Here is a 26,599-nt window from a genome sequence, read left to right as displayed (position 1 = left end):
AGCTCAGAGTAGCTGCTCAACATAGAGCAGTTGAGTGATGAATGACAGACCCAATGCAGTGTTGCTAAATTAATATGGCCTACAGAATAAAGACTAAATCCTTTATGTGATATTTAAAGCCATCTGTAATGGCTCCAATCCACTTACTCTACTGTTTCTTGTCTCTCCTCACAAATGGCCCTACAGGCAGATCCTCAGTCATGTCCCATACTTCCTGTAATGCTCTGCTCGTAAGCTGCCCATACTATGCTCTTTTCTCCTTCTGTCAACACTTAGTTTATCCATGTAAGAAAGAAGCAAAAAGAAACAGCCTATATTCAACCATATGAATAAGTATAAGTAAACTTATCATATGGCCACATAGAACTATGGAGCTATTTAAAAACTAACATCCAGGTACACAACTTTTTTTAACAGAATTGGGCTAAAAGTGTTCGAACTGAAAAAAAAAATCAACAATGAGCCAACAGAAGACTCTAAATTATAGAATAATATAGAAAGAATACAGAACATCATCTACAAAACTCCATGAGGTAGAGGCAAAGGTCATCCTTGGAGGCTTCAAACTCTGAGGGAATTTGAAGCTAAAATTAAAACTTAAGCAAAAAAGTACATATTTGCTAAATTTTACTTGGTACCTTTTAAGAAAACAATATTGCCAAGTTAGAAATTCATTTTAGTTGAGAAAAATAAGTCAGACTGGCAAAGGTACATTAACAAAAGCACAGCTAGCTTTACTATTAGGATATTATTGTAACATTTGTTAGAGTTAATTATGATCATTTTTATATATAGAAACACATCCAAAAGAAGGTTTTTAACCTACCTCCACGAGAGGCAAGGACATTGCCATCATAGGAAAAAGCCACACAAGAAGTGTCTGTGCCTGGGTCATGGGCCTGTTTATAGTGAAATTTAGGATGAACCTGTTTGCAAAGACAAGCAAAGAGTTAATATCTCATCTGAATCCAAATGAGAACATTTTTGTGGCAAGAGTATTTTACTTTATCATCCAGAAAATGATATACATAAAATATTAATTTTACTTGACTACAGTATTCTTTATTCTGAAAAATCATTCAAAAGGTTTCTTGGGACGCCTGGGTAGCTGAGTGGTTGAGCGTCTGCCTTCAGCTCAGGGCATGATCCTGGGATCCAGGATTGAGTACCACGTCGGGCTCCTTGCAGGAGGCCTGCTTCTCTCTCTGCCTGTGTCTCTGCCTCTCTCTCCCATTCTCTCTCTCTCATAAATAAATAAAATCTTAAAAAAAAAAGGTTTCTAAAAACATCCATTTGCTTTAATAAAAGAGATATTAAGTCCTATTTTTCAGATTGCCTTAGCAAACTCTGAGCAACACAAGATTAATACAGTATTTAGTTCTTATAGCATAAAGTTATTGGGACCAATTCCTACTGTTATCTGAAAGAATAAATATAAATAAAATTATAAATGAACAGATTATTTATAAAATAAAAAATATCATTGTAGAGGGGCCTAGCTGGCTCAGTCAGTAAAGCATGTTACTGTTGATCTCACTCAGCATTGTGAGTTTAAGCCCCACATTGGGCATGGTGCCTACTTTAAAAAGTGTGTGTGTGTGTGTGTGTGTGTGTGTGTGTGTGTGTGTGTATCACTGTATTCCTAGTATATGCCAAACACTAGGCATGTGGTTGTAAGTCTTGAACTCTCTTTAATGTGCCTGTAGGATAATGTTGTCATGGGGGGGGGGGGAGAGCTAACCCTGACACAATGCTAATCATACCCTATGCACTCTATCCTTTACTACCTTGCCTACTTAATTCAATCACTTTACAAGTTAGGTTCTACCATTATGATGTGCATCTTACAGGTTAGGAAACTGAACCACAAAGACTTAAGTACCTGATTTAAGGTCACACAGCTAGCAAGTGGTAGAGCTATTAAGTGTCTGAACCAAAAGCCTGCTCTTAAACACTACACTATACTCCTTCTCTAGTAATGTATGTTAATAGTTTTTTACTTCTAATGTTGCTTCTGCACAGTTAAAGAGTTATAAAAGTAACTCTACTACACTAATCTTGTCATTCAGTTATGATACAGTAACCAGCACAGGCAAAATACTAGGGAGTCAATTATCCTAGCTCCACCAGGCTGGATAATTCAAGTGAAGAGACAGGAACACTGCCAGTGATAACAGCATATAAGTCTTTCCCGAGAGCTACAGGTATAAGAATACAAGTGACCCCATCTCCTGTGGTCCCATATCAACCCTAACAAGAATGAGTCACAAAACAGAGCTCATGTATGTCAGCCTCCCTCCAACATCCCTGACACCCTTTGAGCTTCCACCTAAAAGCTTTCAGTAATGAGGAGCACGTCATTACCTCACAAAATGAGACAGGGTTTTTTCTGTTTTTTTTTTTTTAATTTTTATTTATTTATGATAGTCACAGAGAGAGAGAGAGATTGGCAGAGACACAGGCAGAGGGAGAAGCAGGCTCCATGCACTGGGAGCCCGACGTGGGATTCGATCCTGGGTCTCCAGGATCGCGCCCCGGGCCAAAGGCAGGCGCTAAACCGCTGCGCCACCCAGGGATCCCTCTGGTTTTGTTTTTAATAATTTGTGTATATTAAGTTAAATTTGTTCTCTCTCTTCGTCTGTATTTTTTTTCTTCCTCTGTATTAAACATGGCTACTGCACTTCCACCTTTCATAGATACAAATAACTTATTGATTTAACTTTTAATTGGGCATCAACTGTATGACAGATACAAGGTTAAACAAGGAAACACAAATGTACCAAATTAAACCTGGCTTTTCTCCTCAGAGAGTTGACAGTCTGGGTTAAGTATAAGAAGTGACAAGTGGTACAATGGGGACGTGAAGAGCAGTGAGCACTGAAGAGAGGTGCCTAATCCAAATCTGGGAAAGAGGGGTCAGGGTGGGGGAAGGAGAAAAGAGAAATTCTGAGACCCAGCTGATGAAAGTATGAGTTAGCAGATGAAGGAGCAGGATGCAGAGACAAGAATGAGTATTCCAGTCACAGGGTACTTTGTTGTAGTAGGCAGAATTTTGACCCCTATGACGTCCACCCCCATAAATATGTCATTCTACATGGCAAAAGGGCCTCTGTAGATATAACCAAAGTAACTAACTAGTTAATCTTAAAAGAGAGATTATCCTGGATTATCCAGGTGGGGCTGAAGCAGTCACATGAGACCTTGAAAGCAGAACTTCCTGAGCACAGAAAAGGAAGCCACAGAAACACGAGAGACAGTAAGTCAGAGAGACTGGAAGAATAAAGTGTTTGACATGCCTCTGTTAACTCTAAAGATGTGTCAAGGAAATAGGGATCTGAATGCTGCCAATAACCAGTGCATCTGAAAGAGGACCATGAGCCCCAGATGAGAGACACAGCCCTAGCCAACAGTTCAATTTTAGCTTGATGAGACCCTAAGAAGAGAATCCCACCACACCATGCCAGACATCTTATCTAGAGAAATTGTGAAATAATAAACTGGGTGTTTTTTAAGGTACTATATTAGTGGTAATTTGTTACAAAAGCAATAGAAAGCTTAACATGTGCATAAAAGTAAAAGAACTGGTTGCAAAGAACTAAAAGAAGCTAATCATGACTTGAGGGAAAGAAGAGGTGGGGGGATAGTATGAGCAGAGAGCCTCGATCACCAGAAGCCTTATAGGCCATATTAAGGGCTTACATTTTATCCTGAAGACAAAAGGGAGCTGCTTAATAGAGATTACTCGGAGAACATGACTAGGCTTACTTATTTTAAAAAAAATCATCCTGGACACGTGAAGAATGGATTGGGAATATTTTGTTCCTCAGAAAAACAAAACTCTGCTACTGAACTCAACAGGGAAAATTTGCCACTTGGTCATATTTCATCAAGTCATCAACTACTAAACTCTAAATAAAACTTCTGAAAGATAGTGTAGTGGTAGCAGTTTACCAAAAAGTCTGTACTTACATTTGGCCTCCCAGTGAAATTAACTCGGTTTTTTGTTTGTTTTAAATATATTTATTTTTAATCCTCATAAAGGTATAAACACATCTAAATAGAAGGAAAACCCATCATTTCAGGAGTGGTAAGGCAATGCAATATAGTAAGACTGGGCCAGGAACCAGGAGACGGGAAAGCTAGACTTAGCTGAATAAAAACCAGCAGTGTGACTGGGGGCAAATTAGTCTCTCTGGATCACAAGTCTATCCGCTGTAAAATAAATGGCTTGCACCAGCTGATTTCTAGGGTCACTGACAGCTCTGCGATTCTTAAGGAAAAGACAAAAACTGGTATACATAATATTTTGTAATTCAACTAACTGATCAATATGTACTTTTTATTATTAATAGGACAAAACAGGGGGATCCCCTGGGTGGCTAGTGGTTTGGCGCCTGCCTTTGGCCTGGGCATGATCCTGGAGTCCCAGGATCGAGTCCCGTGTCGAGCTTCCTGCATGGAGTCTGCTTCTCCTCTATCTGTGTCTCTGCCTCTGTCTCTATCTGTGTCTCTCATGAATAAATAAATAAAATCTTAAAAAAAATAGGACAAAACAAATTTTGAATGCCAATATTTGAACATATACATACACACATACACATAGATGTGTATATATACATATCCCAGTAAATAGGATAAAGAACCTTAAAAGGTGTAGAATCCAAAGGAACCCTATCATATGAGCTTCAACATGAGCCCAGCGGCAAGCAGGTTGTTCCCTGTGATAGTCTAATTCTCATCCTTGCTGCTCAGAGAGGGCGTGAGATGAGGCTGCAAATCTGCTGTTCCCTAAATAGGTCTTGCTTCCTCTTTTTACTGCCCTGAGCGGGATTCTAGCATTTAAAGACATATAGCCATCTGGTACTCAAGCAAAGAAAAAGTGCTGTTTCAAAACTTAAGATTCTGCTGGATCTAACAGATGATAGTATAACTACACTATAAGGAACTGAATGGGAATAAGGGATTATGACTACAGGTGATTTTGCCTTTATAGTAAGAAAAGACTTTACCAAATATTCATCTGCCACAATTTATGTCTCCATTTTTAGGTACTACTTTAAAAGGCCACTATATTGGAGGTTGGGTGTTGTGAAACTTTTATAATTCATTGTTTATAATGCAGAATGTGTGAATATATGCCACAAAACAAACCCTACCTTGTCCTTCTGACTTCCCACAGTTCCTATTGTCATATTAATTTGCATCTCAGGGCAATGCTCCTTTAGAGTAATAAATGGCTGCATATTAATAATTAAGATTATGAGAGAAAGATTGTACTCTAAATAATCTAAATAATTTCCCCTTTTAAAGGATCTAATAAAATGAAAAAGCAAAATGTCCTCACTTGAGATGGACAGCTCACAGATTTTATGTCAAAAGTGCTCTTCAATTATTAACTTCACTTTAACCAATAACAAAAGTTTATTCTACTGAAATAAAATAGATAGCCAGAGGTGATCATAAACTTGCTGAAAATATGAACACTTGGACAGTCATGAGGACAAAACACCCTCATACTTTGGAAACAGAGTCAACCTGACTAAAAATACTTCTGGCATAGTGTGGGAAATCTAAAACTGTGACTTCTCCTTTAACTGATTTTATGACCATCGTAGGCAAAGAACATTGTTCTTCGGGGAAACTAAGATTATTAACTCCTTTATATTGGTTTCCTATTCTTAGGAGGACTTTTTATGTTATCATTTGGAGAGTATCAAATCTCACAGATTCATAGTGATGGAAAATGCTTGAGTTTTAAAGGCCTTCTCCTGAGATCATACCATACAAACTCCAATTGGTAAAACTGTCCCTATATCCTTTCTTAGCAGATGGTTAGGAGCCTCTGGCAGTACGGAACTCATGACTACAAGCAACATCAGTCCATTTCTAGGTGGCTCTAATCGGAAACACTTTTCTTAAACTGGGTCCAAGACTAGTTCCTAGAATTCCAGTATCTACTTATGACTCCTGGTCCTGTTTTCTGTGGCTATACTAATTCTAGTTTTTCTTCTCTAATGCAGTCTGCCAAATTCTTAAAGAAAAAAATTATGTCTTCCACAAAGTCTTAAATATACCATTCCTGAAATCCTAAATGTCATTCAAACATTCTGTGGTGCTACCAATGGTCAGTGAGTTTACATCCAGGGGCTGCCTAGATCCCAATATCTTTACTTTTCTAGTGTGTGTCAGTCAATGCAAGAGGAATGACAGCCCTCAAAATGATCAAAACACGTTTTATAATTAACAGAATTTATTAATTTATAATTAATGGAATAAACTATTTTAAATGAGAAAATTTAAATGAATTGCAGGGCTGAAAACAGAAAAAAATAATGAAAAGAATACCGATCCAGAAGTTAGAGAAAAAACAGCAAATAGATCCTACACCCAGCAGAAGAAGAGAGTTAATAAAGATTCGAGCAGAACTCAACGAAATCGAGACCAGAAGAACTGTGGAAAAGATCAACAAAACCAGGAGTTGGTTCTTTGAAAGAATTAATAAGATAGATAAACCATTAGCCAGCCTTATTAAAAAGAAGAGAGAGAAGACTCAAATTAATAAAATCATGAATGAGAAAGGAGAGATCACTACCAACACCAAGGAAATACAAACAATATTAAAAACGTATTATGAACAGCTATACGCCAATAAATTAGGCAATCTAGAAGAAATGGACGCATTTCTGGAAAGCCACAAACTACCAAAACTGGAACAGGAAGAAATAGAAAACCTGAACAGGCCAATAACCAGGGAGGAAATTGAAGCAGTCATCAAAAACCTCCCAAGACACAAAAGTCCCGGGCCAGATGGCTTCCCTAGGGAATTCTATCAAACGTTTAAAGAAGAAACCATACCTATTCTACTAAAGCTGTTTGGAAAGATAGAAAGAGATGGAGTACTTCCAAATTCGTTCTATGAGGCCAGCATCACCTTAATTCCAAAACCAGACAAAGACCCCACCAAAAAGGAGAATTATAGACCAATATCCCTGATGAACATGGATGCAAAAATTCTCAACAAGATACTAGCCAATAGGATCCAACAACACATTAAGAAAATTATTCACCATGACCAAGTAGGATTTATTCCCGGGACACAAGGCTGGTTCAACACTTGTAAAACAATCAGTGTGATTCATCATATCAGCAAGAGAAAAACCAAGAACCATATGATCCTCTCAATAGATGCAGAGAAAGCATTTGACAAAATACAGCATCCATTCCTGATCAAAACTCCTCAGAGTGTAGGGATAGAGGGAACTTTCCTCAACATCTTAAAAGCCATCTACAAAAAGCCCACAGCAAATATAACTCTCAATGGGGGAGCACTGGGAGCCTTTCCCCTAAGATCAGGAACAAGACAGGGATGTCCACTCTCACCACTGCTATTCAACATAGTATTGGAAGTCCTAGCCTCAGCAATCAGACAACAAAAAGACATTAAAGGCATTCAAATTGAAGAAAAAGTCAAACTCTCCCTCTTCGCCTATGACATGATACTCTACATAGAAAACCCAAAAGACTCCACCCCAAAATTGCTAGAACTCATACAGCAATTTGGCAGTGTGGCAGGATACAAAATCAATGCCCAGAAGTGAGTGGCATTTCTATACACTAACAATGAGACTGAAGAAAGAGAAATTAAGGAGTCAATCCCATTTACAATTGTACCCAAAAGCATAAGATACCTAGGAATAAACCTAACCAAAGAGGTAAAGGATCTATACCCTAAAAACTATAGAACACTTCTGAAAGAAATTGAGGAAGACACAAAGAGATGGAAAAATATTCCATGCTCATGGATTGGCAGAATTAATATTGTGAAAATGTCAATGTTACCCCAGGGCAATTTACACGTTTAATGCAATCCCTATCAAAATACCATGGACTTTCTTCAGAGAGTTAGAACAAATTATTTTAAGATTTGTGTGGAATCAGAAAAGACCCCGAATAGCCAGGGGAATTTTCAAAAAGAAAACCATAGCTGGGGGCATCACAATGCCAGGCTTCAGGTTGTACTACAAAGCTGTGGTCATCAAGACAGTGTGGTACTGGCACAAAAACAGACACATAGATCAATGGAACAGACTCCAGAAGTGGGCCCTCAACTTTATGGTCAACTAATATTATATAAAGGAGGAAAGACTATCCGCTGGAAGAAAGACAGTCTCTTCAGTAAATGGTGCTGGGAAAATTGGACATCCACGTGCAGAAGAATGAAACTAGACCACTCTCTTGCACCGTACACAAAGATAAACTCAAAATGGATGAAAGATCTAAATGTGAGACAAGATTCCATCAAAATCCTAGAGGAGAACACAGGCAACACCCTTTTTGAACTCGGCCACAGAAACTTCTTGCAAGATACATCCACGAAGGCAAAAGAAACAAAAGCAAAAATGAACTATTGGGACTTCATCAAGATAAGAAGCTTTTGCACAGCAAAGGATACAGTCAACAAAACTAAAAGACAACCTACAGAATGGGAGAAGATATTTGCAAATGACCTATCAGATAAAGGGCGAGTTTCCAAGATCTATAAAGAACTTATTAAATTCAACACCAAAGAAACAAACAATCCAATCATGAAATGGGCCAAAGACATGAAGAGAAATCTCACAGAGGAAGACATAGACATGGCCAACAAGCACAAGAGAAAATGCTCCGCATCACTTGCCATCAGGGAAATACAAATCAAAACCACAATGAGATACCACCTCACACCAGTGAGAATGGGGAAAATTAACAAGACAGGAAACCACAAATGTTGGAGAGGATGCGGAGAAAAGGGAACCCTCTTACACTGTTGGTGGGAATGTGAACTGGTGCAGCCACTCTGGAAAACTGTGTGGAGGTTCCTCAAAGAGTTAAAAATAGATCTGCCCTACGACCCAGCAATTGCACTCCTGGGGATTTACCCCAAAGATACAGATGCAATGAAACGCCGGGACACCTGCACCCCGATGTTTCTAGCAGCCATGTCCACAATAGCCAAACTGTGGAAGGAGCCTCGGTGTCCATCGAAAGATGAATGGATAAAGAAGATGTGGTCTATGTATACAATGGAATATTCCTCAGCCATTAGAAACGACAAATACCCACCACTTGTTTCGACGTGGATGGAACTGGAGGGTATTATGCTGAGTGAAATAAGTCAATCGGAGAAGGACAAACATTGTATGGCTCATTCATTTGGGGAATATATATAATAGTGAAAGGGAATAGAGCGGAAGGGAGAAGAAATGGGTAGGAAATATCAGAAAGGGAGACAGAACATGGAAGACTCCTAACTCTGGGGAACGAACTAGGGGTGGTGGAAGGGGAGGAGGGCGGGGTGGGTGGTGGTGACTGGGTGGCGGGCACTGAGGGGGGCACTTGGGGTGAGCACTGGGTATTATTCTGTATGTTGGCAAATTGAACACCAATAAAAAATAAATTTATTATTAAAAAAAAAAAGAATACCGATCCTACAGCCACGCTAACTTCACCTAAATTTTCAATCTGATACATTATAGTTTGACCCCGGTCAAGCTGCTTAATCTGTTTCTTAGTTTGTTAATTTTTAAAATCATACACCCTACACATCTTCTCATTCCTGTCCTTCTCAACTCCCAAAGACACTGAGTTACATTTGACCTGTTAACCCCTGCCTTATGTCAATGCCACAAACTTATTAACTCTGTATTAGGTAGCTCTTTTCAGAAAGTTGCTGACATATAACTATGCTACCAAAACACAAACTCTAAGAGCAAGATGAAGCAAATGCTGGGCTCTCTAAAAAATGAGATGTACTAACATTTGTCCTCTCAAATCTGTTCCTAGGACCCTCTCAAGAGATATAAAATTTCTTTCTCATTGGGAATCTATTTTCAAGTTTAGTGATAACCAAGCATGTCTATATTTTCAGTCACATGTTAGAGTTACTTAACTCTGCCAGGATTAAAAATATGCCAGGATTTTTTTTAAGTGGCAAGATTAAGAACAGAATAAATATCGGTCTAGACTGAACTAATTTGCTCCTGTTTCTCTAATTTTGGAGATCTGTAGTACAGAGAATGAGGAGAATGTACACAAAATAATAGGAACTGTCATATTAACATGCTTTGCCATTCCCTACTCCCACAAAGCCTTCATTTTACTGAGGAGAAATGGACAACACCTCTCTAACTGACTCTGTGATATTTAGATTAATATATTGTATGAAAATATGGCATCATGATAAAAAGCATAGGCTATCCAGCCAGACTGACAAGTTCAAATCCAGGCTTCACCACTTACCATCTGTATGATCTTGGGCAAACTAATCTCCCTATGCTTCCATCGGCCATCTATTAAATGAGAATAATAATAGTATCCATGTCAGCTGTTGGGAGAATTTAACGACTTGATGCAAGCGATGCAAGTGTGGTACACTCCTTGGCAATGTAACTTTGCTGTTCTTTTCATCAAGATGTGCCATTTACTTCTCAAAACCTGGGTTCTGGGTATGGACATGTGACTTGTTTGGGCTTACAGGACATGCAGCCAAGAAAATGTGCCTTTCACATCTCCAACAGTGAAAAGCTAACTGACTGCCACTCTTCTGCCTCTGTGACTCGGCCAGGCTTTCTAAGGGCTGTTCCCAGCCAATGACTGAGCACAAGGGATAAAGGACTCCTAAGTGATCTGAATGAAACTTTCCTGACATTGTGCTACAGTCTAAGTCTTTCTGCACAGCCTTCTTTTCTTCTTCTATTTACTATAACAATTTTATTGAGATATAATTCACATACCATGGGATATGCCTACTTAAAAATATGCAGCTCACTGATTTTAGTATTTTCAGAGAGTTGGGCAACCATCACCACAATCAATTTTAGTACATATCCATCTCCCTCAAAAAGAAACCCCATACACATTAGCAATTACTTCCCATTTCCCCCTAGCCCCTCAGCCTTAAGCAACCACTAATTTAGTTTATCGCTGTATATTTGCCTACCTGAACATTTCATATAAATGAAATTACACAATATACTATCTTTTGGGACTGGCTTCTTTCACTTAGCATAATGTTTCTGAGGTTCATCCAGTGTAGATGTATATCAGCACTTCATTTCTTTTCATTGCCAAATAATATTCCATTGTATAAATGTACCACATTCTATTTATCCATTCATCAGCAGACAGACATTTAATACTCCTTTCTTTCCTGTCTTTCACAAGAGGCATGACTTGCATCATGCTCTCTTTCCAGATTTCTCAGGCTCCCTTCTCATTTCCCCCTACAGGCCTTTCCACCAGTAAATTTCACATGTTTAATCCTGACCCTGGTGTCTGTTTTCAGAGGACCCAAACTAACACATGTGGTGCCATGAGGGATCCCACAATTTGGGTGGTAAGATAAGAATGTGGGACTGGCTGACTCACTGCCTGACAGGTGGAGAGGACATTGTTCTAAGTGGACTGTGAGGTGCAGATATGCCCTAGCACTTGGTATTGGTTCAACTGCTACAGATTTTACTGGAGATTACCTGGGAAAACTTCCTGCTATTGGGGAATGTCCTTGTGGGTACAATGTTTTAGGTATTTAAACAATATGGGAGGAGCAATGCCTACAAAGATAGTAGTGTTGGCTGGCTACTGCTCAGTCCAACTAATACCCTGAGGGATAATGAGAAACTGAGGACCATTAAAAGTTAAAGAGACTAATGTGGGAGAGCCAGAGGGCCAACGTTAGTACTTTTTGAAGGGGCCCACATCTGCAGTAGAAGAACAGACATAGCTGAGCAACAAAAGTGGTCTGGTAGTTAGATTTATAGAGTTCCAGAGACATTTAAATGCTCGACCAAAGCAAGTCTGTTATTCTAAAGTTAGGGATCTCGCTGGGAAAACCTGAGACCCTGAAACATAAGGATAGGATATCTGGATGGATGTCCATAGAATGCTGGATCTGCAAACCCTGCCCTGGAACTCTCATAACTTAGAGAGTTGGCCAACTCTTGCCCCAGGAAGAGCTAGAACTTCTTTTGTGTTGGAAGATGCTACAACTGCCCCTCCCCCAAGAGGAGCTTCCCCTACCTCCTCCTCTCCTGGCTGCTAGGCTAACAACTAGGGTTGAATCCCAGGATTGCTCAACTAGGGAAGGGTGGGGGGTGGTTGCAAAGAGGAAAGAGATTACACTCCAAAAGAATGCAAGAATTAGCTAGCAGCTACTGCAAGGAGTCATGAGTTTAAAGTGTGAGGATGTTTAATCAAGGGGGCTTTAATGTAAGACTAGATAAGAAGGATTCCTTCATTTAGGGGGGCAGATTTTTGGAAAAGGAACCCAGGAGATGGGGCAAATGAGCTGCTAGAATGCTATTAAAGGCCTGGAAAAGTGATGGCCAATGTTGAATAAAAGAAAAACATCCTGACTGCCCTAGCAGAGGACAGAGAAAAGAACAAGAAGGTTTGGGGAAGTGGGCACGCTGGAATGGATACATTGTGTTAGTCTGGGAAACAGAGATTATTATTTTTCATGGGAGAGCTAGAACTACCATTCACTGAGGCCATCAGCAAGCACAGGTGAGAGAGCCAGCATCACCAAGAAGTTCAGTGGCAGCTCTCCTCTGAAGCCCAGGGCTAATGGCACAGAGCCAGACCATTAAAATTAACATCTACAAGGATGATGAGGCCCAAAGTAATAATAGCCAGGTTCCAGTGCTTGATTACTAGAAGCTGAAAGGCTGCAATTACTATAATATAAAGTATAATGACTAGCAAAGTCGGAGAGGCAGGCAAGACGGCTCTATGTGGAGGGAGTCATGGAGGTTAACAGAATATAACATTCCTAGAGGCAGAAGAGATGGGCAGACAACAAAGGTAATGCTTAACCTCTACCATCAAAAAGAGAGATGAATGGAGGAAGAGGCGGCGGAAGGTGGTCACCTCAATAAAAAGTTATGATCCCTTGTTCCATTCTCATATCTAAGTCTATTTTCAGATCAGGAGCCTACTGACTACAGAGGTAGCCAGATTCCTAAGAAAAAGGATAGTGCTACTCAGTGGAGCAATATTCTCCTAGTCCTTCCGCAAAGGGGTTGCTGACTACAGACTTAATCAAGGAGTAGTCCCAATTGTAGCTGCTATGATGAATGACAAATCATAGCTAGAGCAGATTAATAAAGCCTTAAGGTGATTCTGGCAAAAGGACTTCCCATTGGCCTGGCCAAAGCTTTCATAGAACTATATTGTTATCTGAGATTATTCCTAGCCAACCCTAATTCCCTCCTTCCTTCCCTCTTTCTTCCATAGGAGTTGGACCTGTATCACCATCTGGTACTCTCTAGCTTCCTCCTCTGGCTCCCCCCTCACTTTTTCCCTTCTAGGAGTTTTGGCAATAGATCTCTTACATATCTAATGCTGCCTTAGCATCTGCTTCTTGGAGAAGCCTAACAAAGGACGCTAACAAACAAGACACAACAGAGAATTATAAAGAAACATACATTGGGACTTGCTCTCTTGCTGTTCTGGAATCCAGGCATCTTGTGAAAAATCACTGGCTAGCTTCCTGGATGACCAGAGACATGCCCAGTCATCCCCATAGCACCAGCTGACATCTAGCCAACAACCAGACATGTGGATGAGGACATCCTAGACCATCCAGCTGTTAGTTAAATGTAGATGCAATAGAGAACACATGAGAAATCAGCCTAGCCATTTCAGAACAGAAGTATTGTCCAATTGACCCAAAGAATAGTGAGAAAAAGAAATGCCTATTGTTCAAGTTACTAAGTTTTAGAGCAGTTTGTTATACTAGCAAAAAGGAATATAACATATGAAGGATGTGAACAATGCCTGACAAATAGCAAACATTAGAGTGTTTGGCATTATTATAAGTCAGATGATACTATAGGAACATAACTTTTTAAAAAAGGTTGATTCTCTCTCCTCTCCCTCAACATTCTACCAAAAAATATCCATCATAAAGCAGTCCTAAAATCCAATAATTAAAATTTATTCAATTTTATCATGTGTTGTACTTTACATGATCACTATGCTCCTCTCTTGCCTTTCTGCATCTGCCTGTGAGAGCAAGAATTCTCTCTCGCAATGTTTCTTAATCCTTGCTATGGTTGCTTGGAATCACCACTGTCTCTAGGTAGGTGTGACCCTGGTTCCAACCAGTTGCAGCCATTCCTGTATATATTCTTGGACACCAAACAAGATGATTCCAACAGATAATATTGCAGTGAGAGAAAAGAATGCTTAGAAATAGCTCATTCTTGGAGGATGTGGGAGGAAGGATTGTATTTAAGTTGCTTTTCTTCATAGTATTAGGTAAGAGCTCTTTCCCCCACATTTCTGATTCTTTCTTTCAAGTAGGTCAGCCTCAGATTCTTTCTCTCTCAGACACATCTGAACTTCAAGAACACCAATGAGTCCTAGAACAGTATAATATGTTACACAACACATATCATGGTGCTTACAAGAGGAACAAACTTAATAAATACAGCATTTCATACTCGGAACTTTTGAGCATGTTTCAAGGAAATAATATATTTCATACTAAGTTGACAGTTTTCCAAGTTTCTAACTTAAAAAAAAAAACAGATAATTATGCTCTAGCCAAGATGTTTTTCCCTTCCCTCATTCTTTCCTTTTCTCTCTCCCTCTATCCCTTTCTTCTTTTGTTTAAAAGAAATAATTTAAAGCCAAAGGACAATAATAATCTGATAAAGGTTTCTGAAAAGTCTCTTCATCATTCCCCATAAAAGTGTGAAAATGAAACTTTTAGAATCCACATTTACAGTGTGAACTACATTTACAGAGGATCTATTATATATAAAATGAGATACATAAATGAAGAAACCACATGGAATATTCTTGAAATGATCTGCAAGTTGGAAAAGGGGGACACACACATAAGATCTCTTATTCCTTCATCAAACATTTACTGCATCAACTACAAGGCAGGTTTGGAGGGCATCAAAATGACTAGGAATTGGTTTCTGCCTTAATGGGAAAGGTTACAAGTGAGAGAGAAAGAGAATGAGCAAGTGTGAACATTTATGATTGGAGCTGAAATCCTCAGCAGGGTTCTCCAGTCTCAGTCCAGATTCACTGTTGCAACCACCATGATTTCAAAAAACAAGTATGACTTAGCATTTATTTTCCAACTGTGTTTGCCAAAGGGATAGCTAGCCTTCATTCATAACTAGACAATGTTACATGTCTGTTGGGTCATCTCACTAGGTGACTGCAGTGTGTGACTACCTAGGGTTCTATCTGATGACCAGCTGGAAGCTGCACCTGCAGGAGAAAGCTCAGCCACTGAGATGTGAGTCACAGGCTGCATATGATGCCACTGCTTTGGAATCTTCTGGCTCCCCATGTGCTTGCAACTTGAAATTCAAGGTGTTTACTTTAGTCTATAAAACAAACCCCTTATAGCTAAGGCACAAGTTACCTTCACATTAATCTCCCTTGTTATAAACCCTGACTGAATCAGTCAGTATACCAGTTAGGCCCTCTATATTTATGCTTCAGAAAGCTGGATGCAAAACAAAACCAAAACAAAAAGGTTAAAGCCCTACAGAAAACCCAAGCTTTTGGAATTTGAAGAAGGAATAAAATGAAAGTCTGAACTTTGAGATTCCATTTATAATCCTGAGACATGATATAGGATCATTTAAAGATGGGCATATTATCTGATTAAAACATTTAAATATCTGATATATTTTACTGTTCTGATTTTAACCAAAGTATAATTTTTATTGGGAAAAAAAATGAGGTCATACAGAATTTCATATGATATTCTGTAGGTTTCCAAATGAGAGTATCACCTAAATCACCAAGAAGAATGATTTAAGGAAAAAAAAAGTTCTTCCAGAAACAGCCTAAAAGCAGGGTTTCCCAGAGGATGTTTTGTGTAACATCATGCTCTCCAGGGGTGGGGTGGGGGCTAAGGGCCAAAGAAGCCTGGGAAAATAGAGTTTATTTGCAAACCACGCCCTTGTCTTGAAAATTCACAATGCACATTAGTGTATTAAAAGCCAAAGTCTTTTATATAGCAGTCCTAGAATAACTCAACCTCTTTAACATTTCTGATGCTTATTTGACTATAGGACTTTTTTTTTTATTCAGATACTATTTACTAACACAGAACTAACATTCTCTGGACCTTAATTGGGGGAAATACTGTATCTAGAGCAAGAATTAGGAAATTTTTTCAGAAAAAGACACACAGTAAATATTTTAGGCTTTGAAGACCACAGTCTCTGTTGTAATCATTTATTTCTGCTGTTGTAGCATGAAAGCAGCCAGAGACAACAGATAAACAAATGGATGAGGCTATGTTTCAATAAAACTTTATTTACAAAAAGAGATGACAAGGTGGATTTGATCCACAGTTTACTGACTTCTGATCCAGAAGGAACAAAAATCTTAGGAAAAGGCAATCATTGTTCCATAAACTAAAGGCTTCCTTGTGATTCAATAGTAACTTAACTTGTAACACTAATGGTGGTGGCAATAACAACAATGCCGGGTACATTTATTGAACATGCTGCTACTTGGTATAGTAAAACATACATTTTCTAATTTCATCCTTAGAACAAGCCTCCTGAGATGTATGTAATTACCTCATTTCACAAAGAAGAAACCTAAGGCTTAGTAAGGTGACTTACCGAAAGACACATAATTAGTATATTGTCAGAGCAAAAATTCAAACCCTGTTTCTAACTCTAGAAACTGTACTCTTCACTAAAACATCTCTTTTTATTTATGTATTCATACATTTTTATATTTATATACTGATGTGTGTGTGTGTGTGTATATATATATATATATATATATATATATATATCCTGTCAGTTTTACCAGACTTTTTTTTTTCGATTTGTATAGATTATTATAGTAATGGTCCTAAGTGAATTGCATCTCCTTGTATCCATAAGAAAGGCAGTGTGTGTGACGGAGTGGATAACATGAAATAACTTTTCTCCTTTAAAATACATAATACATTTTTTAAACACTATTAGGGATTTCGGGGTGGGGGGGGAGGGAATTCTATTACAAATTCGATCTAAGGCAGAAGCTAGCTGTAATTCCCTCTTAATCCATAAAGAACAAATAAAAATTGTAAACCAGTCATTCTTTATCCACCTCTAGTCCCAGTCAATGGGATCTGATGCACGATAAAAAAAAAATAGCTAACATGTACGGGGCATTTACTGTGGGCTAGATACTGTCCTAAGTGTGTGCTATGTATTAACTCCTAGAATCTTCCAAAGGCTTCATGAGATAAATACTATTATTATCCCCACTTTCCAAAAGGACATGGCAGTACAGAAAGGTAAGGCTAATTGCACAAGTCATGTGGCCACTAAGTGAAAGCCAAGATTTGAACTCAGGCATCTGGCTTCAGTACCTACACTCTTATCTACCACTGTACATGTACATACAGCTCTTCTGACTTTAGCCTCCTTCTGCTCTGACCCCATTTTGCAACTAAGGTAGGCCTGGACTTTGTGCAGCAGTTATGCTCTTTCCTTAAGAGGCCAGTCTTCTCCCCAACCACCAAAGAAATTTGTAAGAGAAACATAGGGAAGTACAACAAGAGAGTGTAGCATAGTGGGTGAGTACTACATCAGTTACTGGAAACAAAAGAAACCATTTTCACAACTAATCCCAATTCTAGGCCACTAGTTAATTCAATCCCTAAGCAAAGGTTCTTTCCTCATGAAGATCACACAGAGAGTCCTTAAAGTAATTTTAAACTTGGTAAATAACACAAGTTACAAGTGGCAGTGAGGAAGTCCTGTAACGCTGTGGATCTCCTTAGCTGCCCTCTGTATGATGTTACCTTTCTCCTCCATCTTTACTCTTAAGTACGGGGTAAGAGGGGTGAGGATCTTAGACTGTTTATATCACATAAGAAATGCAAATGTGAACACAAGTGCAGCTTTCCATTCAGCTTTTTAATTGAGGAGGAACTTGAAAGCCACTATGCCAACACCGGAAGCGCAGTGCTGTGGAATGACCTGCCTAGACAGGAGGGAAAGCCCAGCGGTCCCCCCTTTGAAGTCCAGCTGCCTGAGATTCACTGGCAGCCAACCTTCAAAGAGAGCCGATGCTTCCTTCCCTCAGCCTGGCCGCCAAGCTTCCCGGGCAGCTGGGCAGATTTAGCCACTCTCTGCCCAGCTGTCTGTGAACTCTGGCGGCCAGTTCAAGTGAGGGATAGGGGAGGTGGCAGAGAAGGAAGGGTGAGGAAGAGGGAGTGGTGAGGGGAGGAGGGTGGCGGGCCCAGTGGCGCCAGGGCAAAGAGGATGCCGGGTTTCTTTGGAACCAGCCTCATCAGTGTCAGTCAAAAGACCAAGCTTCCAGGAGACCACACTCCAACTCTACCACAAAGCAACCACCGAGATTTCAAATTCCTTCAAAAGCTGAGTGACTCTCAAATGTACTCTTCCAAAGATCTAAAGATGGCCCTGTTGCTGCATAAAACAGTCCAATCTCTCCATGAGGATGTAGGGGACAAAGCTAAGATCAAGTAACAAAAATGCACAATCCTTTACTAATTTTGATTTTCCAGCATCAGGAATTTATGCTTCTTTGGGATTTTTGGGGTTGTTTGCTGAGTTTGTTGTGGCAACCCTTCTGTTCCTCTGGCAGCCAATAACTAAAATCACTTATCTGCTTCTGCGCCTGTGCAGCAGATGCTGGAAGAAGACTGGCTCATTTAACATAAACATTACCAATGTGTTGTTATATTTATCCTCTGGAACAATATGTTTGGAAAAGAGAATAGGGAGTGTTATCAGCTGCAGGAGCAAAGGGGACTAAAACAGTTCTGTTAGTGACAACAAACTTTCAAAAGAAGTCCAACTAAGAACAAAATCTTAAATTTGCTAAAGTGGGAGGCTATGGAAGTGACTAACGTACAGGAGAATGGAAAGGAAGAATGAAGAGTCATGAACAGAAGAGTTAATCATCAGATCTACATTTCAGATGGAGTTCTCTGGCAGCTATGTGGAGATACTGAGGGAGACTGGAAGCAAAGAGAAAAAAGGATCATTAAATAATGAAATCTTTTCTCTAGTCTTGTACAATTTGGTTAGGAAAAGAATGAATGGATGACCTTGTACCGTGCACCGTGGCAATATAAGGAAAAGACCTAGATATTCAGATAAACTATCATATTAAGTCATTAGCCACAAATGCCTCCTCCTCCTGCTCTTTAGGTCTCTTTAAAACTATATGACACAGTAGCCAGCAGCAAGTATTGTGATATCAAAAACATACAACCCAAAACTTAGATTATCTAACTTTAAAAGTATAACACTGAGTCTATAGAAGAAGCACTGATTAATATTTGCTAAAAATAATCCAACTGTTGATTCACTCATTCTACAAACGTCTATGGAGTCCTTGCTATGTGCAATGTACTATGCTAGGTGTTGCAGATGAGTCACAGATTAGTAAAATCTCAAGGAGATTTTTCTAGAAATGGAGACAAACATAAAACAAATATTTGCAATTCAATGTGCAGTAAATAATGGCAGTATCCGCAAACTATACAGTAAGCCCACGGAATAATGGGCAGCTCTACCATGATAGCAAAATGGTGCTATGGTTGGAGTAGAGGAGAGAAATCAGGTAAAATCTGGTGAGGATGCTTGACAGCTGTCTTTGAAGGATAAGTAGGAGATCACTAGCAATACAAGAGAAAGTTATTCCATTGGAGGACTCAGAATATAAAAGACTCAACTGTGAAAAAGCATACTGCTTTTGCAACTACAGGTGGGACTCAAGAATAAACCAGTAGCACATGAGACCAGAGAGCTAGAGGTCAAATCATTAGTGCCCTCAGATATCCTTCAATGGAGTTTGAATTTGTACCCGAGGGGCAATGTTGCGCCTCTGTGGGTTTTAAGGAGAGAGGGGTAATATGATGGTAACTGCATTTTAAAATATCACTGTAGCAGTGGGAAACATAAAGTAGAAAAGGAAAGAAAGACTGGGGGTAGGGAGATGAATTAATAAATACCCAAGGTGGTCCAGGTGAGAGCAGATGAGGTCTTGAATCTGGGGAATGGAGGAGTATGCCTGAGAACAACTGAAGCTGTAGTTGGCAACTCTGGCATAGTTTTGAATCTGTGACATAGCAAATACAGGCTATTCTGGATAGATACCAGACCCCCCAAAAAAGAAGGAAGAGTTGAAAAAGGCTTTTTGTTAAATCAAGTAAATAAAAAGCAGGAGCTTGAGCATACATTCTAGGAGCCAAGAGGGATGAAAAGGATGAAAATATAGGAAAGGGAGTGACTGGTTGAATGAAGTCTCAGAGGAGGCAGGAAGGACCCGAGATCAAGCGCATAGGTGGAAGGATCAGTGAGGAGCTGGAAGACAGACTTCTTCTATGGAGCTGCAAGGAAGGAGGCTAGGAGACAAGCAGGTATCAACCCAGAGATATTTACATACTCAGGGGGAAAAATCTGACAGAGGTCCAGCCCATTGTCCTTATTCTTCCACCTAGAGGAGAGATAACTGAGTAGGAGATGGGAATTACAAGGTGGACCAGAGAAGAACTGAGTTTGAAAATATCCTTTGAAGTGAAATGACAGAGATAAATGCACAGGAAAAAGGAAGGGATTACCAAAGGCAAGGAGGGCCCAGAAGAAAAGGTGTATCATCAATCTGGAATATACCAATCTGCAAAATTACAAGGTTTATCATGTTGGACTTAGAGCTAGACCAAAGAAGCAAAGACACCATACTACTGGAACTGAAGGATAGAAAACTAGAATATAAAGCACAGTTTAAGTCTTGGTAAAATGTATACCACAGAAGTCAAATATCTTTTGCCCTTTCTCCAAGAATTACACCCCATAGTTAACCGGTTAAAATGTGCATTTTTGCCCCAAAAGTTAAAGTTGAGGTCTGTATAATGTAACTTTAAACTTACCTCAATTACAAATATAGAATGTTTTCTCTTCTTTAAATGTACACTTTGTTAGAGAATATACCTTCACAACTAAAAATAATAGTATTAATATTTTTCTTATACTGAGCATAGCATTAACTTATTTCAAAAAAGCAAGAGTTCCAATTTCACCCCTTAAATCAACTTGAACCAAATATTTATTGGTTGCTTTTTAGGTCTGTGGTATTATGCCATGCCTGTAGGAACAGATGCAAAAACACAATCCCTACCTTCAAGATTATATTCTCAATGTTTTAATCACTTTTTTCCTTGTTAAAAAGAGTCGTATATTTCCTCCTTCATTATATTTGTTAACAATCCTGGTGAAATCTTTCAACTAAAACCACAACAAAGGACAGCGATGAAGCAATTAACTGTCAGAGGAAAAAAAATTTTTAAGTATCTTCATTAATTTTTAAATTTGAAAAAGAAGACAGAAGATGGAAGAAACAAATAGGAATTTATAACAATCTATAGGCATTCCAGATATTAGGGACTTCTGGCTTCTCTTAAACTAAAAGATTCCACACACCTTATTTCCACATTGTAACAATTGGCTGATAGAGGAGAAAAAGACTGCCTTAAGGTAATACGACAAAATAAACTTTTAATTTGAAGTTAAAAAAAAAAAAACTAACTCATTTATTAGTAAGTTATTACATATAAGCACAGGGATGCACTGAACCCATTTTAACCAGGGCAAGTAGTTCCCTCCTTTGCACAGAGAAGTATGTATCTTTATTAGGGGTAGTTATCTCCACAAGGTCAGAATTCTCAAACTTTTTTTTTTACCTGAGTTTTAATGGAAAATATTAAAGTTTTGCTATTTATCAATATGTTAAGTTCTGAAAGCCTGTTTTTAAGTGCATTTGCTCATATCATTCATAAGTGGCAGGCAAAGGTGTGGTGATGAACTTTGGCCCAAGGCTGTGGTCTGGATAGTACTTTAATATAAAGCAAAAAACATCTACTATTGATAGAGGGTAGGAAACTCTCCTACCTCCTGGCTCCTGCTTCTTCTAGGCAAAGGTTAGATGTCACAGAGAAAGATGAAAAACAGACTACTTGCTCTCACCCAAGACTCTCACAGAAACAAAGCAGAATTTGGATGTCATTAAGGCAAGAAGCAGGAAACCTACCTGTGTTCTCAACCCACACTGTTTAACATGTTTAACAACCCATTTGCCACATGCCACATAAAACGTGGCTACTGTGATTAAGGAACTTAATTTTAATTAATTTTATTTTAATAAACTTAAATAGCCACATGTATTTATAGTAAAGGTCCAAATGCTCTCATTAAAAAGCAAAAGCTGAGGGATCCCTGGGTGGCGCAGCGGTTTGGCGCCTGCCTTTGGCCCAGGGCGCGATCCTGGAGACCCGGGATCGAATCCTACGTCAGGCTCCCGGTGCATGGAGCCTGCTTCTCCCTCCGCCTGTGTCTCCGCCTCTCTCTCTCTCTCTGTATGACTATCGTAAATAAATTAAAAAAAAAAAAAAAAAAGCAAAAGCTGTTACATATGATAAAAAGGCAAGACAGGGGGGCTCAGTCAGTTAAGTGTCTCCCTTCAGCTCAGGTCATGATTCCAGGGTCCTGGCTGGGATAGAGTCCCACATCAGGTCCCTGCTCTGCTCCTCCCTCTCCCTCTGCCTGCCACTCCCCCTGTTTATGCTCTCTCTGTCAAATAAATAAATAAAATCTTAAAAAAAAAAAAAAGCAAGACAGCTATATACATCTGTAAGAAATCCACTTTAGCTTAATTTAAAAGTAAAAGAATAGAAAAAAGATACATAAGGCAGAAACAAAAGAAACCTGGGGTAGCTATGTCACTATCAAAGTAAATGTTCTAAAGAGTAAGAAATACCACCAGAAATAGAGATATATTATATAATGATAAAGGGGTCGATTCAGCGAGAAAACATAATTCTAAATGTGTATGCACCCAATAAAATAGCCTTAAAATACATAAAGAAAAAAGAGAATTAAAAGAAGAAATAGGCATATCCATAATTATAGTTGCAAATTTCAGTATTTCTCTCTCAGTAATTAATAAAATAGGTACACATAAACTCAGTACAGTGACATGATTAATACTGTCAACCAACTTGACCTAGTTAACATTTATAGGAGACTCCTTCTTCCTGAAACAGCAAAACACACATTCTTTTCAAACTGTACATGGCATGGCACATTTATTGAGACAGACTATGTTCTGGACCAGAAAACACATTATGATAAATTTTAAAGTGTTAAAAACAATACAAAGTATATTCTCAGGCTGCAATGGAATTAGAGTAGCAATCAATTAACAGAATGGTAGGAAAATTTTTGAAAATTATATCACATACTTCTAAATGATCCATGGCCTAAAAAAGAAATGTGAAGGAAATATTAGAAAATAGCCATAACTCTCACCCATTCTCTTCCTTTGCAGGAGGACATAGCAATGAGAGGGCTGTTGTCTGTAAACCAGGAAAAAGGCTCTTACCAGGAACTGAACAGGAACTGATCTTAGACTTCCCAATATCCAGAATGGTGAGAAATAAACGTCTATTGTTTAAGCCACCTAGTCTATGGTATTTAGTTATGGCAGCCCCAGCTGGCTAAGACACAAAGTATTTAGAGGGGAAATTTAAAGTTTTATGTATATATAAAACAGAGAAGATGTCTCATATAAAAAAGTCCTAAGTCTCCACTTTAAGAAATTAGAAAAAGATGAACAAATAAAAAGGAAGAAAATAATAAAGAGCAGTAATCAATAAAATAAAAAAGAGAAAAAAATCAATGAATAATTAGAAATTGAAATAAAAATCATTTACAAAAGTATCAAAAACATGAAACTCAAATAGAACTCTATATCCAACTCTGACTTCTGTGGTTAACAAAACAGAGAAATTAATCAAAACAAAAATGTCAAGGTTATTACATAATTGCATTAGGTCCCAAACAGCTAAAAAGTATTAATATTTTGTTTTCTAACTATAGAAGCATTTACCTTAAAACTATATAATCTATGTATTCACCTTAAAATATATGCCACTGAGGATTTAGAACACACTTTTTTCCCACTCAAGAAATTAAAATACCCTACCTCTAAGTCATTTCCTAAGAACTGGCTGAAGGGAAAATGATGGAATGATATGTGTGTAGATCATTGACTCCTCTTATTAATAGAAAATATGATTAGTACCAAACAGAATCTCCTAGTATAGAGATCAGAAATTAATTAGCCCAAATGAAAAGTATCTAGTTCCCTTCTCCCAGTCTCTTAAATAAGTGGTCTTCTGGCAGAAGATGGAAAGACAAAATAATGAAACTTAAAACTTCAAAGTTTAATTTTGTTTTAAAACAAAAACCATGGATGGCAAAATGGGTGGGAGAGAGCAAGCTGCTAGCCTATCACTCTTGTCAAAACCTTGGATTTGGGGGATCCCTGGGTGGCTCAGCAGTTTAGTGCCTGCTTTTGGCCCAGGGCGCGATCCTGGAGTCTCGGGATCGAGTCCCGTGTCGGGCTCCCAGCATGGAGCCTGCTTCTCCCTCTGCCTGTGTCTCTACCTCTCTCTCTGGGTCTATCATGAATAAGTAAATAAAATCTTAAAAAAAAAAAAAAACGAAAACAAAAACGAAAAAAACCTTGGATTTGGGGCTATGTGGATTTCTATTTTACTCAACTCATTCACCAGTTCATCCAAACTCTAAACATTTATAGAGCACCGAAGCACCTGGAAAGTTGAGGTTACAGAGATGGCCACTGTTTGGGAACTCACAGTGGAGTGTGGAAGGAGAGCTCCAAGGGGTCTCATACAGGCAGGGAGGAAAAAGTAACAAATTCTGTCAAGGGGCAGGAATGTTTTGACAGAGATAATGATATTTAAGGGCAGTTTTAGAAGATAAGCAGGAGATCACCAGGCAGAGAAAGGGGCAAGGTATATAGCAGGTAGAAGGAACATTATTTTCTAGGGCAAAGAGTAGGAAAAGGCATAATACATTTAGAGATGACAAGCAATTGTCTGGTAGCCTAATATTCATACTGTCCCTTAACTATCACATAGGATTAGAGAGTTAGTTCTATTTGAATTTCCACTGAAAAGGTATCATCTATGAATATATAGCTCTTATTTAAGTAGCACGTGCAATATTTTATGAGAAATGGGTATATGTATCCAAGTATGCTCCATTTCCATTGTAAAAGAGAGATAGTATGGGAGCATTAATCTATAACTGTGTTAATCAATTTTCATAATTTTAGAGACTCTTATTTATGTCTAATTAAAAACAATGAGTCACCTAAGCAATAAAAAGTTAATAAATTTAGCCTTCCTGTCATTTCTTCACATGAGTTTTAGTTCTAATTCTTTTTTGAAAAGTTGTCACTTGGATATAAACTTATTAATTACGTGATGCCAGTGAGAAGTCAGTGTGTAACATGATTAAGGTGTATATGCCACAGTATATGTAAAAGAGAGGACTCAGAGTAAAACTATGCAGTAATTTATAAAGAAAACTTTAAAAAGTGTTATCCTTCTAAATTTGGAAGACATTATGGTTTCAATGGAAAGGACACCAGACAGTTGCTGTTGCTCCATATCCACACGCAATTCGTCCCTTGATTCATATAATCAATTACTGAGTTTCTACTGTAAATAAGGCACTGTCCTAGGCCCCCTGAGGATAAGTAACTACCATAGGGTCCTAGAGCCCCCAAGACCTCCCAATCTTGCAAAGGAGACAAAAAGGTATACAACTATGAGTAACACAGGATGAAACCACTTTTATGGTTTCAAGATTTAGGGGATCCCTGGGTGGCTCAGTGGTTTGGTGTCTGCCTTCCGCCCAGAGCGCCAATCTGGAGTCCTGGGATCGAGTCCCACACTGGGATCCCAGCATGGAGCCTGGTACTCCCTTTGCCTGTGTCTCTGTCTCTCTCATGAATAAAAAACAAAAAAAAAAAATGTTATGATCACTATAAAATAACATTTATTAAGCACTTACTATGTGCCATTCCCAGGGTAAGCTCTTTATATTATTTTATTTTATCTTCATAAAAACCCCCATTTTACAAATGAGGAAGTAGGTTATATATTTAATTAAAGCCAGGATCTGAATCTACAAAGTATGACTCCAGGGCTTGACCTCTTATCTATTCCTGATATAAAATATTTTGGGAAAGCAAAGAATGGGACAATTATTTCTCACCTGCCAGACTGGACAATGTTTCACAGACACATCTGTACTGGGTCTTGATGGAAGAGTGGCTGGAGGAAATACTAAGGCTGAGGAAACTACCCAGTTGAAAGTATGAAGGAGGTTTCAAAGTACATGGCATGTTCGGGAAACAGTTTGGTTAAAATACAGAAGTGTAGGCAGTAAGACAGAGAAGACTTATTGGAATCATCAAGGGCATTACCTGACAGGGTACAACTTGTACCAGGTGGCCCTCCTGCAATGGCCCAGGTTATGGGATTTGGACTACAATAAGTATCTTGCTCCCAAGACTACATTAGCAGTTTGATCCTCAGCCTTTATTACTATCATGCAACTTTAATGCCAGAATTGCCAAATCAGCTCAAGAAATGAGGTAGGAGAAGGATTTACCCAGAGATAAAGATTTTTTCTTTCCCCTTTCAAAACTAAATAGCCAGTTAACTCCTCTG

At 38.7% G+C, this 26,599-nt stretch overlaps 1 protein-coding gene across 1 annotated transcript in view; it reads right to left on the bottom strand.

The window, feature by feature from the left end:
• The window catches only part of WDR70 (WD repeat domain 70), a 294,429-nt gene that overhangs the window by 51,261 nt on the left and 216,569 nt on the right, over window positions 1-26,599 (bottom strand). The window contains exon 11 of the mRNA XM_055325309.1: window positions 827-926. Coding sequence (XP_055181284.1) covers window positions 827-926 — 100 coding nt within the window. The remainder of the gene's footprint in view (window positions 1-826; window positions 927-26,599) is intronic.

Source organism: Nyctereutes procyonoides, unplaced genomic scaffold (genome assembly GCF_905146905.1).
Source record: "Nyctereutes procyonoides isolate TBG_1078 unplaced genomic scaffold, NYPRO_anot_genome, whole genome shotgun sequence".
Lineage (NCBI taxonomy): Eukaryota > Metazoa > Chordata > Mammalia > Carnivora > Canidae > Nyctereutes > Nyctereutes procyonoides.
The sequence above is the reverse complement of the archived record's forward strand: the minus strand, read 5'-3'. Positions and strand labels throughout refer to the sequence as shown.